Source organism: Myodes glareolus, chromosome 13 (assembly GCF_982192425.1).
Source record: "Myodes glareolus chromosome 13, mMyoGla1.1, whole genome shotgun sequence".
Classification (NCBI taxonomy): Eukaryota; Metazoa; Chordata; class Mammalia; order Rodentia; family Cricetidae; genus Myodes; species Myodes glareolus.
The window spans coordinates 66,965,806-66,984,468 of NC_142038.1; the positions used below are offsets into that span (position 1 = coordinate 66,965,806).

Sequence of the window (18,663 nt, forward strand, 5' to 3'; positions counted from 1 at the left end):
GTGCACACAAACGTGTTCAGTATGTTTGCTCATTTTACTCAGATCGCCCTTTAGTCCTCTGTCCACCCCGCAAGCAGAGCTACCTGAGAGAAAAGTCTAGTTTTGAGTACAGGATTATTCATTTCTCCTGAGGGATCTCTGGGTTGCTTCCTCTTTCATTTAGATTATAATGATGCCTTGAATATGCTGAACGGGCTCAACCTACCTAAAACAGTCCAGTCCAGGGCAGGTTCATTCCGAGCATCTGTTAAAGGAATAATCCAATGTTGGCTGACACCTTTGGTGGAGTGTGGGGTTGTCAACTTTAGTTCTCCAACCACTCACATAGAAAAAATAGTTTTCTTCAATGGGGTCTCCCAGTATAATCAAACTTAAGGGCAGGCCTCAGGCTTAGCAGTAGATGGCCAACACAAAATAAACTCTGGTAGTTTTGAAGGGTTTTTTTCTTCTTTTTTTCGTTAGGTTACTATTTCTATGATGAAACACCATGATCAAAAGCATGGTGCCTCCAGGAACCTGGAGGGAGGAGCTGATGCAGAGGCACGAAGGGGTGTTGCTCACTGGCTTGCTCCTTAAGGCTTGTGCAGCCTGCTTTCTTGTAGAATCCAGGACTACCAGTCCGGGGATTGTACCACCCATAATGGACTAGATTCTCCCACATTAGCTACTAATTAAGAAAATGCCCTACAGACTTGCCTGCATTGTGATCTCCCAGCATTTTCTCAATTAAGGCTCCTTCCTCTTTGATGAATCCAGCTTGTGTCAGGTTGACATAGAACCAGCCAGGGTGTTCACCTTACAGGTCTTTTGCTTATGTATTATATACCTGGTTTCTGGTTTTGTATTTTTATGGGATTTTTGTGTGTGCAAATGTGCATATTTCATAATCTATATGTGTTTCCTTTGGTTCTTTTTACCCTGTTTATTTTGTCCTTTTTGGTTTGTAGTATTTTATCTTACCTTATTATCATTATCATTTTTATATGCCTGTTTTCTTCTACTGGGAGAGAAAGAAAGGGTACAGAGTTGGGAGGGTGGGGAGGTGGGGAGGATCTGGGAGTAGTTGGGGGAGGGGAAACAGTAATTAGAATTTATTGTATAAAAAACCTATTTTTAACTAAATATCAACAACAATAAAAGGTCAGTTCTATAACAAACTCTATAGAGAGCCTCTGTCAAATACTGTCAACCAACAACTAGTGATCTTGAAACTTTTGAAATGAGCCCCTACTGGAACCATGTTAGATAGTTTAAATAAATATATACATATAAAATGTGCTAGTAGTGTGTGCTACTGCACACATGTACTGTTTTGCAATGCATTATCTAAATCTATATCATAGAAATAAGTGAAATAAAAGTTAAACAGAAGCTTCCCTTTAATTATGGACTTCCCTATGTAAGACAAATCCTCGTAGAAATCAAGGAAAGTGACCTTGGGCTTTTTAGACAGAGCTAATTCTTTTGCCTCACTGATTAATCAAAAAAGGTCTCTGCTGTTTTTAGATACACTAACTACATAACGCCAGACAGTAACAGGCTATTTCTACACGTCTTGAATTTGCTTAAGTTAATAACATACAATGATTTCCCAGACCCTATTGAGGTTATAGTATTTTTACAATTTTTATATTAAATTGTGTGTGTGTGTGTGTGTGTGTGTGTGTGTGCAGATAAGCGAATGTGGGTGCAGGTGACCAGAGAAGCTATAGATGTTGGCTCCCCAAAGAGCTGGAGCTACGGGTGGTTGTGAGCGATCTGGTAAGGATGATCGGACTTGAGCTTAGATCCCCTAGAAGAGCCGCACATGCTCTTCACCACTGAGCCGTCTTCATAGCCCCTTGGCTGTAGTTTTAAAGCCGCAGCTGCATCTACTGAAAGAGAGACAAAGGTGAAGTAATTAAGATGCCAGCTGCTGACTGTGGAGACAGGGCAGGCTGACTCACACACACTCTCTGGACTCCAGGCTTATCTCACCTCTCAGTTCTCCTGCCTTTGGATAAAAATCCCACATCCTCTTAAGGGGGAAGAGCTGCAGCATTACAGAGCCCTCCTCCCAGCTAAGAACATCTAGGCTTCAAAATTTGAACTGTCTCTAAATGTGAATGTCATACCGAGTAACCTACCTGCATATTTTCCTTCCTTTTGTTCCACACCTCAAACATATATTCTTCTCATACAGTTATTTTACTGTAAGCTCAAAACCCTACAGAATAATGGAGAGAGAATTAACTGCTAAACATATTAACATGATAAACTTTCCAATTCTGTGAAATTTGTTGTTCTTTCTTTAAAATGTTTGTTATTCCTATAGGTAAAAATGAAATCTTCACACGTATATTTATGATGGGAAACGGGGCTCTCTCCTACTCATACACTTTTACATGTTGATCATGCATTAAATTCTAAGCACAAGGGCATGGAAACTAGGGGATCTTAGATGAGGATTTGGTCTTGGTAATAATGTAAGGTTTACTGTTTTGTTTTCTCAGAAGAGACTCTACAGTATGACAGTTTTATCAGTACAGTGTTTAGATGTCATTATGCATGGAGAGAATTCAGAGGCACTCATATTGAAGCATAAAGAGGCAAAGATTATAGAAATGCTGGCACTGGATGAAAGAAAAATGTAATTCTAATTTAGACAGAAGTAAATTGCAGAGAGCAAAATATAAGAAAGTAACCTTGTTCTTTAGTGCTGAAAGTAGGCGTGATACAACCTAGATGGGTTCTGGAAAAGATGAGGATACTACAAACTTTAATGAGAAAATCATATGGCAATATAAAGAATAAACTGGGTTTTTTTTTGAGTTTTAGTCTTTATGTAGGAATGAAGAGTACTATACAATGAAAACTTTGCTTTGATGCTCTAAGGTATTTCTAGGTAATAAATTAGAAAGTCCTACTGACGTTAGAATCCAGCCCATTCTTTGAATTTCTCCTGTGCGGCATCCTTGCCTGTCAGGCTGATTTCTGTGTGGTCAGTCTAGAGGACCCTGTTCTACACACCATACTCCTAGAACACGAGAATACCAGTGTCCCTCCAAGCCTGCCCCCAAACTCTATTCAAATGAGTAGCAATGACAGCCTCTTGATTGCTACCATTAACCCTTGTTTGATTATTAATACTGCAACTTAAGCATTTGTTACTCTGAAAATGTGCCTTCACTCTTTCTCATTCCTATTCTTTTACCCTAGATTGTTTATGAACTCATTTTTTTCCTTTGGTAAACTTTCTCTTTATTAGGCATCAAGATAAGAATTTGGTACATGTATGTTTAATGCAGATTTGTGTGTATGTGCATATGCATGCACCGTCTTTAGAAAGCTAGAAGAGGGCTTTGAATTCCCTGATAAAAAGACAAAGTTCTGTGGCTTTGCCCAGGAGCAGACTTAGCAAGATGGAGGCTATGAATGGGGCCAGGGAGTCAAAGGAGCTACGGTCTCAGTTCCTGAGAAGTTGGCTTTTTCCTGTGAAGAGACTTAATTAACAGTCCCAAGGCCTCTGTGTGTTGCTCTCTGACACTTCTGAGATATTCTGTGTTCCCCTCGTGTGCACTGCTTTGCCAGCTTCCTGCTGACTTTGCCCCGCTTCTCCCCTAAAAACTGTCTAGAAGATGCTGTATTTCTTAATAAACTTGCTTGGCATAAAACAGCTTGCACTGTAACTACAGATACCAGGGTTCTTATCTTCTTTAACTTCTCATCTTCTGGTTTTCCCCTTAGAACTCTGTCACTGAAGAATGGCATGCTTGTCCATGTCACCTAATGCATATGTTATGATCTAAACTGGGGTCCTCTGAAACAGTAACAAGTGCTCTTTCCCAATGAGTCCCAAATAATGCAAATGTCAATATTTGCTCTTCTTCTGTGTATTGAGATGCTCATAACCCTCCAGGTCTGGGTTGTGAAATTCACTACTGAAGACCCTATAACATTGAGGTGTACTTGGTACTTGAAACAATTGAGCTCAACCTTTATAAAATACCTTCTTTTTTTAAAAAAGCTTCTTACAAAAGTCTTAAAATTGTTATTGAGTGGCTATCATATCAAAGCAGTATTTTATTTCATTCCAAAAATAACACAAGCAATGCTGGGAGTTAATGGGCATACCACAACTTGAGAAGAAAAAACATGGATTCTTTCTAATAGTAAAGAATTCCAATCATTCAGGAACTGACTTTAATACAGAAACTTCCATCTAGCAATTGATATTTGAAGTCTAGTTCTAGTCATGGTTCATACAGAAAGAGTAGATTCAGTTTTGGAAGCACGTCTTTACTTCTGTACAATATTAACATATTGCAAAATTCTGAAAAACACATATGAGAGCATTTAAATTATGTATCTGGTGAGAATGTGGATGATCCCTCCAATCTACAATGAAAGTTTGTATCATCAGTACTTATTTTACAATGAACAAGCTTTATTTTTACAACCCCATATTCCCTCTGGCTCATTATATGTATGTAAGTGCTATGGTCAAGAATCTTTAGTGCATTTCTGTAAGAAAATAAGAACTGTACATTCAATTTGAGAAAATTTTATTCGAGGATCCTTATGTAGCATAAAAACATCTACTTTTCAAGCATCTACTCCCCATAATGTTTATCAGGCAAATGCATAGTTGCAAGACTTAAAAATGATAGCTAAATGGATGACAAGTGTTTTTAAATATAGACTTAAATGAATTTCAATTTGCTTTGCTATGGGGGTAACTTAGGTTCTATTTATCCTAGTTGGCCGGTCCTGCACGGGAACACTGGTAGTTCTTCTGGAAGATTTTAATGATCACCCACCACAGGTTGACAAAGACTTGACCATTTGTCAGCAGGAGAAGGATTATGCTGTTCTGGAGCCTGTTGACCTAGATGGGCCTGATAATGGTCCACCTTTTCAGTTTTTTTTGGATAATTCTGCCAGCAAACTTTGGACTCTAGAACCACAGGATGGTAAGTGCTTAACGTTAAATCTTGTAAGCAATCCTGGCTCAAGATTGCTTAAGGTTTTTGTTTCCACCTTGGTTAGTCATCATAAATACATATGCACTGTAAGAAGTTATTGATTGTGGAAAAACGGCACACACACACACACACACACACACACACACACACACACTTGTTTCTCGAAACAGGGTTTCTCTGTGTAGCTTTGGAGCCTGTTCTGGAACTCATTTTGTAGCCAGGCTGGCCTTGAACTCTTGAGCCTTGAACACTTGAGTGCTAGGATTAAAGGTGTGCACCACCACTGCCCATCTAAATAATAAGGCCTTAATACCTATCTTCTATCTCTCATCTATTATAAATATATCTACCACAGATCTATTGTTTATCTTTATATATCATCTATTCTTTAATGAATTATCTATGTAACACCTATCAATTATTAACCTATGTATGCCTGTGCCTGTGTATTAATCGTTAGTTATTTATCTTATGCACGATACACTTAGACTTTTGATCTAAATATCTTTTAAGAAAATATAAAAATCATTTTTTTTCATTTTTTGAGGCAGGATCTCTCTACATAGCCCTGGCTTTTTTGGGACCTTGGCCTGGAGCTCACAGAGATTCACCTGCCTCTGCTTCCGGAGCACTGGGATTAGAGGCATGCGCCACCACTCCCAGCCTGAGATCGATCTGTTTTTAGTGTAAAGGAATGTCAACTCTTTTCTTAGTTTTTTGAAACATCATATCATTTTTAAGAAAGAAAAGGAATCATTAGAGTTTTGATTGCAGATTAATTCCTTGAAGGCACACCAAGTGGGAACAATGTTGCTGCTGGAATGTCATATTAATATATACTTTCTTTACTCTTTTCCCTTTAGGTAAACGTGCCATTCTTCGCCAACGACACAACCTCAATTATAACTATTATTCTGTGCCAATCCAAATACAAGATAGACATGGTTTCTCTGCAAAACATATGCTATCAGTGAGAGTGTGTGACTGCACAGTTCCCTCAGAATGTAGAATGAGTGCGAAGGAGGAAAGGGACATCAAACCAAAAGTAATCCTGGGGAAATGGGCCATTCTCTCCATGGTCCTGGGCTCCGCACTGCTACTGTGTAAGTATCATTATCCAAAGTGTATTAACTCATGTGTTATAGAGCACTTATGTGTTAATTTTCCATGATTGCATCAAAATCTTGGAAAAAAATAACTTACAAAGAGAAGAGGTTTGCTTTGCTGCAGTTTCAGAGACCTTGGCCCATGACTAACAGACTCTGTTGTGTTGTATCTGTGACCAATAGCACCTGACCAACCAAAGCTACTTACCTTATGGCAGTTAGAAAGCAAAAAGAGAGTGAGAAGAGGTTAGTGTTCCATTTTTCCCTTGAAAAACATGTCTCCAGTGATACTACTTCCTCTCTTTAAGGCCCACCCTTTGAAGATCCTGCTGCCTCTCACTAGCACTCTGAGGTAGAGACCAAGGCATTAACACATGGGCCACTGGGAACAGCTTGTTCCAGCCACAGTAGTCTAGAAAGATGTACACCAGTTCTTTATATTAATGACATGTGTAACTGTCGGCACGTGTATAATTGTTAGTGCATGTGCCCTTTAAAAAACTTGTCCCTCCTTTGTAAGTGGGGTTCTGAGTTACAGATGAGATGGTAATAACAGCAGATTAAAACTACTTAGAGGTCATGTTTAATTTTCCAGGAGCTACTTATGAGACAGTGAAGATTTCTGAAAAGCTGTAGAGATAGTTTTTAAAATCTTATTTTCAAATTATTTGCTTTTTAAATTTTTGCTTATTGTCAGATTATTTTAATATCTACCAGAATGTAAAACAGTATTATTTTACCTTGCGTTCTCATTTTTTTAGGTATTCTGTTTACATGCTTCTGCGTGACTACTACTAAGAGAACAGTCAAGAAATGCTTCCCAGATGATGTGGCCCAGCAAAATTTAATTGTATCAAATACTGAAGGACCAGGAGAGGAAGTGACGGTAATTCAGAATTAAAATCCCACTGAGTTCTACAGTGATTCAATGAACATAATTGATTACTCCGTAGTAATAACAAAATGTAACACTTATTGACCCTTACTGCACCAAGCAGACATCGAAGTGCCCTGCATAGTTTTCTCCCATGTGATTTATATTGGTGTCAAAGAATGGCTATAACACAGCGAATGACTCAAACCATGAAAACACATGTTCCCACTGTTTTCTATGATAGAAATCAGAGATAAAATATTGACAGAGTCATGTTTTCCTCCAAAGGCCCTGTGGAGCGATGTCCTAAGCTTTATTCACTCCTTGTCCCTTGCCTTGTAACCACAAAAAAGCGATTTTCATGGTATTATCTCTTGTGTGTCTTACAATCCAAATTTCCCTTTCTGTAAGAGCGCTGGTCATATTAGACCAGGTACTCACCTAATCTGGTATGGCTTCCTTGAAACTTAACATGATCACATCTGCAGTGACCTTGAAGTGAGGACCTCATTGCGTAATTCTTGGGGGACAGAGTTTGACTCAGTATGCCCATAATACTGTTCTTAAGATTATCCTGATTTTGTGTGTGAAGGACATAGCCAGCATGTGACTTATCTGTGGTAGGAAAGAGTTTATTTCAATGTCATTGATTGATTTTCAAACTCTCTCTTTAGGAGGCAAATATTAGACTCCCCGCACAGACATTCTGTGATACAAGTACATCTGTTGGGACTCTTGGTGGCCAAGGAACCAAAACACAACAAAATTTTGAGATGGTCAAAGGAGGCTACACTTTGGAGTCCAACAAAGGAGGTGGCCACCACACCTTGGAGTCCAGCAAGGGAGGTGTTCTGGGAGCAGCAGACACTGGCCGATACACATACACAGACTGGCAAAGTTTCACTCAACCCCGACTTGGTGAAGTAAGTCCCCCAAGTTCTCAGGTGCCCACTATGTGAAATCCCAACATGATTTATAAACAAAATATCCCAAAGTACCATTTCATGCACCTGAAACACCCCTTTCCGTCTCTTATACCAGTGCAGGCACTGATGTCAAGCACAAATGTAGAGCAAAATACCCTTTCAAAGTTCAGTTCTTAAAATATGACTTCCAAGACTTTAGGTCTAGTTTATGTGGATGCCTTTGGGATACTAAGAGACTGATGTCTTCTTCACTGAATATTATCAGAAAAAATCTGTGAAAAATGACTAGTATTATGAACAGATCATAAATTGTCAACATTTTGCCAGCATGTTGGAATTCTGTGTAAGGTTAGGACATCTTGCCTACCTAAATCAACTAGATAGGTTTGTGAGTTTTAATCTTAGGTTCTATCTCAGGATTCTGAGTACTTTCCTTGTTTGTTTCAGATTACTCAGACTAGTGTGAGCCACATTAGTGTGTTCGATAACTATAGCTGCATAACATGTTACATGTTACTCATATTATATATACATTAATGTACTAGACTTTTACAACTATAGAGCAGCATAAATGCAAGAACCACAACCTACATTGGCTTTTCTCCCCATATATGAAGAAGCAATTTAGGTAAATTTCAATTAGCTATACCTTTAGTCAAGAGGGAAGCTGAAAGTTATTCCTGTGATATATGCAAAGTCTTAGTTCTTATAAATGTGTTCACTCTGACCATTTATTTATTTGCTATACTTTAAAAATGAATATAATATAGACCAATCATGTGCATTTTTTATATGTAGGAATCCATTAGAGGACACACTCTGATTAAAAATTAAACAGTAAAAGGTAAATTCAAGAATCATTTTTATGCTAGTCGGTTTAGGTGTCTTTTAAAAGACATAATAAATTGTGTTTTTTCTCCACACAGAAGGTGTATCTGTGTGGACAAGACGAGGAACACAAACATTGTGAAGATTACGTTCGTTCGTATAACTATGAAGGCAAAGGCTCCATGGCCGGCTCTGTAGGCTGTTGCAGTGATCGGCAGGAGGAAGAAGGGCTGGAGTTTTTAGATCACTTGGAACCGAAATTTAGGACATTAGCAAAGACATGTGTGAAGAAATAAACATTTTGGTTAATAGAGCGACATCTGCAGTGAATACAGGGGCGTCGCTGGATACAAAAGGATAGTAGTTTGCAATAGCCACTATGCTTATTGGAGGTGACGCCATCTGTAGATGAGGATGCTTTACCAACCACAGCTCTTCAAATTCTCCTTGTCTCCAGAACTTCTCTGTGTTGTGTAGACAGGAAGTTGTCACTGTTCCCTTTCTTTCCGTGCATGTATGCATTGCCCTCTCAGGACTGGACTGTGTCTACCGCTGAAACTGGGATTGTTTGAAACTTAAGCTCTTTTGAACGCTATGCAAGACTCTATGGTGGAGTTGGGTATTGTGGAAGCTTAAAACACGAATCTTCATTGTGTATATACAAATTAAATATTTTCTTCAAAATCGGGGGGAGAATTCTGTTTCTAAAATTTTTTCTTTGTGCCAAGATATCGTTTTCCCTCTTCCAGACTAGCTTCAGATAGATTTTTAAGTATTTTTAGATGTAGTCTTTCGTGTGTCTAAAAAGGCTTAATTCTTGCTACACTTTTCACTCCTCCAAGGAGCACTGTTTTCACTCAGGAGACTACGAGGCTTGGTCCTCAGATCAGGCTCCTGGAGCTCCTGTTGGAATGACATGGGACTCAACATCTTGAGCTGTAGAGATTGGTTAAGAAGTCCATGGAAACACTGGATTCCTGATCTCCACAGGCTGGCTTAGGCTCCTAGATATATTTTTGCTTGTCTGACTTAATGTGGCAATACTTTCCATTTACAAATACATGTGTAAGTACTTTGGGAAGAATATTAGCTACCTAATTTGATACGGATGCATTGTTTCAGTGTTTTTCAACTGCTCTTCATCTTCAAACCTTTTCCCAATGAGTCTTAAAGTCGTCTAGTTGGAGCTGGCACAGGGTTTAACACTTACCATGTGTCAATGCTACGTTAACGTCCATACTGGAACTTAATGCTCAGTACACTGTGTATTAATTGGGTAATTACTCAAAGAAAAACTGGAAGACTAGAAATAATTTTGAGTAGATATGCATTAAAATTTTAATTGATTGTAGCAACACGTACTAAATATTATTGAATTGTGAATTCATAAATATTTTAATATGAGTGGCTACAAGAAGGTGTGACATTTTAATAAGATGCTATTATACTGATCTATAAAGAAACTATATTTGAATGATTTTTTTTTGTGGAAAACTATAGATATGTGTCAAGTTATATCTCATGGAAACTTTATATTTAAACTAAATTGACTTTCTTAACCCATTCCTTTCTATTGTCAAAATAGGTTTCTGTTTCATTTAGGTTTTGTTATTAGTCCTATTGTCTCAGTTAGGAAAGGAGTTTTTATTGTGAAATTGGATATAGGAATAAAATGAAACATGGCTTTGATAAATCAGATTTGGTTTTGCAAATCTCCCATAATGTATTATTTTTTACAATCATTGTAAGATAATTTGGAGTGGTAAAGTGATTTTTGCTCTTTGAAGAAATGTCACTCTGACAATGTAGGTTATGACACTTTAGAATCTAATAATATCAATTTGGAAATGTATCAAATGTCACAGTAAATAGCTATAGAATGTTATACAAGCAGTCACAACATTAGCTTAACAATAGCTTAATATGCGTTGTTTGTCTTCATCTTGCTCTTATACTTGCTGAATTATAGATGAGGAAATTTGTCTAAATTAAGAATCCAATTGACGTTTACAGTGAATCTCTCGTTTATAAAGAGAAGGCTCCCCAAAGTGTCAGAGAGTTATTAGAAAGCACAAGAAATAATCTGTATTAAGCATTTTTAGTTATTTTAAACATTTTCAAGCTATTATCAAAATTCATCTCAGAGAAATTATATTTATTGTTGGATTTATTTAGGCAACTCTGAACAATTTTCTTTTTGCATCAAAATTTAAATATTAATTGTATGATGAATTAAATCTATGAAACCCTACCAGACTGTAATTTAGTTTACTAATAAAGTACTGTATTTCATACAAATGTTGAGTTAATCGTTGATTTAATAAATTAATAGTTATAAAATGCTTTTGATATTTCAACATCTATGAGGACCAGACAATCCGGGTGTTTTAGATATTAAGAGTTACTCTCCTTTTTGCAGTTTATCAGTTAAAAGTGTCATTTAGAAATCCAGAAACATGGCCATTGCCTGACAGCCTATCAGGGCCAGTTTGTCTCAAAGCCTGCCTCAGCCTTTCTGAATTAGAATCTGCATTTCAGGAAGAGCGCCAGAGGATGTGCATGCCCATGGAACTCTGATAAGCTCCAGGTAACCGATGAGGAAAGAGGAAAGACAGAACCCACTAACAAGAAAGCTGAGTAGAATGGATGAAGCAGGCGGTCAAGAGCAGCAGGCCCAAGACTGCTATCTTTGCTGAGGGATTGATGCACATTCAAAACCATCTCGCATCGTTTGCAAAGGATCAGCCTCTCCCCTCATGCAGACAACTGACTTTCTGAAGACTTTATGTCTCAATAAGACCTTGCACTGTAAGGAACATGGGGACAGATAATGAGCTCAAACTCTAATAAAGGGCATTTTCATTGCCACTTAATGAATTCAGTTTTCCCCATCCCAAATTAAGGGAATTGCATTTAACAAAATTCTGCAAATTTTGATCATGCCTATGAAAACCATTTGTACAATTTTATAGAATCACAAAGTTAAAGAGCCCCAATGATTGGCACAGCACTACCAGGATCGCTTTGATGAGCAGATGCCTGGCTGCAGTCTCTTTTTTTTTGTATGGTTTATCATTGGCGTACTCTTCAAGTTTTATTTTGTTGGGTGTGACTGATACAGAATAACATAGGAGTGGTTAAGACATTGTCAAAACCAGTTTTTTGTGTCAAGTAATCCCATTCTGTCAAGATTGTTCTTCATCTTACTATTATTATTTCTAGTCTGGCAAATCATGTAGAAAAATACCAAGGCAAACAAGGTCTAGGAAGATGACTAAGCTGATAAAAAGTACCTGCTGTGCAAGCCTGAAAACCCGAGTTCAAATCCCCAGGCCCCATCTAAAAGTGGGACTCGTACAGCATGGTGAAAGGTGGAGAAAGGAGAATTCCCATCAAACAACACGATACCTGTGTCATACAAGGTAGAAAGTAGGGGACAAAACCCAAGTTGTCCTCTGACCTCCACTTCTGGGTGTCTGCATTTATACATACTAATGCGTATACACACACACACACACACACACACACACACTCATACACAACATATACACATGGACTCATACACACTCATACTCACATACATTTACACGTATTCTCACTCACGCACATATACATGTACCTTCAAACATTCTTACCCACTTACCACTACACATACTCATACACACACACTCATATGAATATTCACTGATATACACTTACATACACATTACACATTCACACATGTACCATCTCACACATGTGCTTACATACTTAAAAGCACACATTCACTCACACACACACACATACAGACAAGTTTTTAATAGTTACTTAAAAAATTTTAGGAGCAGTGAGAACTCACGAAGTAAAGGAACTGGTTTGTAAGCCTGAGAACTAAATTCAATCCCTGGGGCCCACACAGTAGAAGGAGAGAATGACTTCTGCAGATTGTCCTCTGACTTTCACACGTGTTCCTTTGGTGTGTGCACACACATGTGACAAAACATATGAAAAATTAGTAGTCTGGTGCAATATTAATAAAATCAATCCTTCTTAAAATATTGTATGCATAGCACAGGCATATGATTTAATACAAATAAGAACTAAAATATAATTTTTATTAAATCATATATATTAATATTTATGTATTAATATTAAATGTTGAATTTGATTTCTGTGCTTTGGTGTAATTATATTCAAAGTTGAACATTAAAAAGATAGGTTGCTGATCTGCATATGTCTGCTGCTGTTCATGGCAGTTCCGGCTGAGATTCCAGGGTATTGAGCATCTCTCTCCTAATATCTATTTCTGATTCTAACTTTACTGAGTGAATATGAGTCTAGCTAAGACACCATTATTTATTATCCTTCTAAACTAAATGTGACATTGTCTTAAATTCTGACCGATGAGAAGTAAAAATATTATGCATGAGGCTCATGGGTAGGAATCTGAAGAGAATTGATTCCCCTGGAAAGAAGCATTTTTCTTTCCTCTTTACTATATTTAACATGTGATAAATTGCCTGGTACTAAGCAAGTCATTTGGTGCACATCAGATCAGAGGCTTTGAACCAAGAGTGCCAGAAGTAAGAACTGAGAAAGACTAAAGCAAAGAACAGTGGCCTGCATTTTTAGTTCCAGCAGTCAGGAGGCTGGAGGGTCTTCAGTTCGAGATGAGCCTGTGCTGCAAAAGGAGAACCTGTTTGTAAATAAATAAATAATCGAGGAAAGATAGACAAATGGAAGGATGGACAGATAGATGATAAGTAGGTGATAGATGGATATATATATAGATAGATAGATAGATAGGTAGGTGATAGATGGATAGATAGATAGATAGATAGATAGATAGACAGATAGATAGATAGATAGATGGATGGATGGTAGATATACAGATAATAGTAGATAGATGATAGATGATCGATAGATAGATCGATACATAGATGGATAGATAGATAGATGGATGGATAATAGAATAAAGGGTTCCTTGGTAGCTTGGTGTCATCTTGGACAGGCCATTAAGCACTTTAATGAACTTCTGTGTATCACAGACAAAAAAAAATCTTAGTTTTTTTTGTTATGATATAGCTCATTCTAAGCTGCTACAGATAATAAAGGTTGATTCCAAATATTTTTTAGCCAATGTTTTGATTCAACTAGTTAAATTTCTAGATCCTCCCCACTTTCCTTTGTCTCTCCCTTACGTTCTGTCTTTGTGCCAGGGTCTCATGCAGCCCAGGGTGGCTCAGAGCTTGCTGTGTAAGCACAGAAGACCTTGGCCTTGGGGTTCTCCTTCCTAGGCCTCCCTGGGGGTAAGAAGAGAGGTGGGAGCCATGTTGACCAAAAATTCATTTTCTTTTTATTCAAAGTTCAAACCAATGAGGGCTGATGATATTTTAGAGTTCTTCCAAACAACACCAAAGCAAAGTGTGGGTAAGAATTAGTCACTACTGGAAATAAGACCAGCCTAATAAGGGACAGCTACAGCAGAGTGTATGTCTGCTCTACTAAACCCACAAGGCTGACTTTAGAGGATTTAGGAGACCTGGAGTTTTCTAATGAGCTGCTGTGTGATTCTGTCAGGTCATTGAACCTCATCACTTCGACCCTTCAACATTAGGAATAATCTTGAGGTTGATTTGACCAACCAAATTATCATGCTCTTGGAATTTAAGGACCTGTGTTTTCTTTACTGTAAGGTATCCCTTTACAATGGGCTCAGCAAGTTTCTGCCTTTGCTTTTACTTTTAGTTATGCTGGGGATAGAAGCCATCTCATGCCTGCTACAGAGCTCTGCCCCAGTGCTCCTCCCTCAGGCCTGAAGTTTTTCTTTTAAATTGTTGTTACCTATGGTATTGAATACCTAATTGCTGCATTAAGTCAAACCTCTAGCTGAGAACGGCTTCCATCAGTGTAGACTGTTTAAAGTGCCCTGTGCTACATTTGCAGTGCTTTTTTCTCTTCTCCTGTGAATGGTGTGGTCCTGCCCTAGGCACCTCCAGTCTGACAGCGCAATACTCACTTGCAATTTCACAGCCCGAAACATGGTCTCACTTTTCAGTTCTTTACAATTCTGCCTTTTTATTTGCACTACAATCCCACACCATTTTCTGTGTTTTCTTGAATAGACTTCAGTCTTAGAGTCAGGAAAGGTGATCTTGACAGAGATGGTGGAAGTTTCAGTCTGTGACAAAACCAATTTTACAGTTTTGTTGTATGACCAATGCTTAGTACGGCTTCCAATGAACTGCGCTGGAATTCTGTTGTTCTACATTACAGACTATACAAGACATTTTATTTATCACAAAGGAATGGCTAGGACCTGTGTTAGTCTGAAATGGCAGGTCGACAGTGAATTAAAAGTAAAGTTAATTTTTTTCTCTAGTGCAAATTAAGGCAGATTTTGGACTCTCATAGAGGCAACCTAATCAATGTTCTTGGAATCATTATTTTTGTTTACTCTCTTTTGCATAAGTTACTTCAGAAACACAAGATGACCAATGCAATTTCAACTATGACATATGTCTGTCTATGACATATGACAGTGACAAGTGACTGTCTACTAATCTAGAAGTCTGTAATTATCTGACTATCTAAAACTGGAAGATTAGAGACAGGAGATAGATTTACAAATTTAATCATTATAGTTCTTTGGTTTGTTGTAATGACAGAAGTGGACAAATAATGTCACATGGAAGAGTAAGTGTTTTTTTCCCTCTTTGGGAAAGTGAGGCATGGCTCGGGCAAGGCAAGAGAAAACATTTTATTGACACAGAACTAAATACCAGAGCCAGAAAAAATCAGAAACAATAAAAAAACAACAGTAGAATCAATCAGTCAAGAAGCAAAGAATCCCCAAAGAGCAACTAGGAAACCTATATTAAGAGAACAGGTGAGAGATGGTGGTGAGTGGGGAGAGCAGGTGAGAAGGTCACATACACAAAGGATCTGGGAGCTGGGTAAGAGGCCCAGGGAGAGGAGGCTGAATCACACGACTCTGATTTCTTGATCAAGTGGGAGGATGACCAAGTCAGCAAATTCACCGAGGAAAACAGCAGAGCTCATTTTAATTTGGAGTGATGAAGGCTTTAGAGTAGATGCTTTGAACTTGAGCTGTTTGTGGGAGATGCTGGGAAATCCTTTCTGTCTCTGCCTTAGTCACAAAGGACGCACTAAGTATGTGCCTTTTTGCTACTGTTTGGTACCTGTATAATCTACTCCCAAGGGTTGGAAGTGCATTCAGGACTGGGGCCACTTTTAATATAACTATAAAAGTGACTATAGTGGTGTGATATATTTCATTCTGTGTGGATATTCAACTGTGTGCTTTTATTCTCGAGGACATGCCAAGCACTTTGCCGCTTGTCTATTTCTTCCCATTCACCTAGGTTTTCCTATCCTGGTTCTAGGCACTAGGATTCTGTTGGGAAAATCACACTAATAAGTTGGTTGTCATCCTCATTATTGACAGACGCTCTAGTGTCCCAGACTGGCCTTAGACTTTACATGTAGCTGAGGATCACCTCTGATCCCTCTACCTCCACCTTTGTTAGTACTGGCATTATAGACATGCACGACCACACTCCATTTATGAGGTGCTGTGTATCACACAAACTTAGGGCTTTTGCATGCTAGGCAAACAATTTACCAACCGAGCTACAGCTACAGTCCTGAGGCTTGCTTTCTAGTGAAATACAGTTAACGTGAGAGAGAACAACTTGAGTTCCATCTCAATAAAAATATCACAGAAATAAAGGCAGAATGAGCTAAAAACAAGAGTCCGATGACCAAGAGGTGACTTGTCTTTTGTTAGGTGGACATGGTTGACTAGAGACTGCAGAGGGAGGGATGCACTTCAGCTTCCAGGAAGCAGCAACAGGTTGTGGAGAGCCTATTGAGGTGAGCCTCAAAAAATGACTCCCACACTTTCTGAACACACTGGAATAGCCATGCTGCACCTGACCTTTCGATTACTAGAGACTGTTGAAGATACTTGGCATTTGCTCTCGCTGGGATGAGAAACCTCTGTGGGATTTTTTTTTTTTTGTAAAAAAAATTAAAAGAATTTTGGAAGAGCTTAGTACAATAACGTAACAATCTAGGCTATTTACATTTATTTGATTCTTAGTGACTTATTGAGAAAGTGCTCTCTTTATAACCCAGGCTAATCTTAAACTCCTGATTTTTCTGCCTCATTGTCTTGACGACTGGGATTACAGGAGTGTGAGTTAGATTTAGCCCTAATTTATTTAATGACAAAGACAACAAAGTTGCTTGGTTTTAAAAAAATTAAGCTTAGGAGCATTGACAAAAAAAGAAAGAAAGAGAGAAAGGAAGGAAGGGAGGAAGGAAGGAAGGAAGGAAGAAAGAAAGAAAGAAAGAAAGAAAGAAAGAAAGAAAGAAAGAAAGAAAGAAAGAAAGAAAGGCTCATTGAGAGGGTTTTGGTACAGTCTGGAGAGATGATGGAAGTTTGAGGTAGACAGTATTGATGGAGAAGGTGAGAACAAGATGAAGTCCAGGTATGTTTCACAGGTGCATTTGGTAGAAGTTACTGATCAAAAGTAGAATAAAAGAAAAAGAAAAAAAAAGAAGAACCATAAAGGCTGTGAAACTACTGGAAAGGGGGTGTTGGTCTTGACCGAAAGAAGAAAGATAAATTTTGCAAGACCTTGTAGATACCAGAGTTAAGACTGGAAAATGCCGTTGAAACCTAAAAACCAGAGAGAGATCTGCAACAGATTTAGAGATGCTGGTCTCAGCATCCTGCCAAGACTTAAAGCTGGAGACTGGAGTGAGAAGACTGGGAAACCTGGTGCAGGAGCAGCACTAAGTCCATAGCACTGCAATACTGAGAGGTCGTACAAGAAAAGGGATCAATATGGGAAGGAAAAACAGAAGTCAAGAGAAAGACATGTTTCAGTGACGGGTGGACCAGCTTCTCTTGCAATTCAGATACTAGATCAAAGCTGAAAAAAAATCTTTTCATTTCAACTGTAAGAACATCACTTTATCCTTGGGATGGGGTAGAGCGGGGTAAGAACTTCCTTGTTTTTGTTTTCTTTGGGGAGTAGAAAAAGGAAAGAATTACTTGTGGAAAATATGTTCAAATGTGCTGCGAACTTGTCATTCACCCGTTTACTCATTTGTTCATTCCTTCCACAAACATTTGACTGCTAGCTGTTTGGGAAGTGTGCCAGTGTAGGAGACGTAAGGGTGAACCAAAACAAAATAAAGGCATAGAGGTTAAATGTAATCTTTGGTGAGGAAGAAATATTAATTAATTTATTTACAAATTTATCATGATAATTGTGACAAGTCTTCTGAACTAGTTAGTGAAGAGGGTTTTACCTCGTTAGAGGATAAATGAAAGCTAATACTTATAGAGTGGACAGGAGTTGGCCTGCCCAGGGGCATAGGAGACGTCTTCAAGAGAAAGAAATAATACACCATAGCGACCATAGAAAAAGTCACCGGTGAGTGCAGAGACCTAAGAAACACAGTGGTGTGTGTGTGTGTGTGTGTGTGTGTGTGTGTGTGTGTGTGTGTATGTGTGTGTGTGCGTGCGTGCATGTGCACATGTACAATGCCACACTTAGAGTGTAGCGATGCTTCCAAGTCAGACAAGGCACGAGGGCCGTCTATAGCCAATCTGAAGAGAATACACAGGCACAGTCAGTCAGAAAGAAGAAAACCAGAACAGATAATCTTGGCTTGTTTGGCCTGGGATTTAATCTCAGACACACTAACCAATGGCTGACGTGTATATAGTCCACTTCACTGGCACTAATTTTGAAAAGCAGGCTTAAAGAAGCATGTGCAACAGTAGAAATTAAATAGTTTATTTAACAGAAAGGCAAAAACACTTTCCTTGTGTTACAAAAAAATTAAAATTGGTGCATATTTCCAAAAATACACAAACCTTATGTAGTCTCATCTTAGCTTCATATAGTTAAGTAGTAGATGCCGGCAGAAGTCTTTGCTTGTGATTG

The 18,663-nt window shown here is 38.3% G+C and overlaps 1 protein-coding gene across 2 annotated transcripts in view; it reads left to right on the forward strand.

Moving 5' to 3' along the window:
* Positions 1 to 10,996, forward strand: part of Dsc1 (desmocollin 1) — a 31,368-nt gene extending 20,372 nt beyond the window's left edge. The window contains exons 12-17 of one of the 2 annotated variants that reach the window (XM_085700089.2): positions 4,740 to 4,952; positions 5,828 to 6,067; positions 6,832 to 6,956; positions 7,619 to 7,867; positions 8,669 to 8,714; positions 8,797 to 8,934. In XM_085700089.2, coding sequence (XP_085556215.2) covers positions 4,740 to 4,952; positions 5,828 to 6,067; positions 6,832 to 6,956; positions 7,619 to 7,867; positions 8,669 to 8,704 — 863 coding nt within the window. In that variant the 3' untranslated portion in view covers positions 8,705 to 8,714; positions 8,797 to 8,934. Of the gene's footprint in view, positions 1 to 4,739; positions 4,953 to 5,827; positions 6,068 to 6,831; positions 6,957 to 7,618; positions 7,868 to 8,668; positions 8,715 to 8,796 lie in introns of both variants that reach the window. The other variant, XM_048442364.3, reaches the window with a different exon arrangement.
* Positions 10,997 to 18,663: the final 7,667 nt, after the last annotated feature.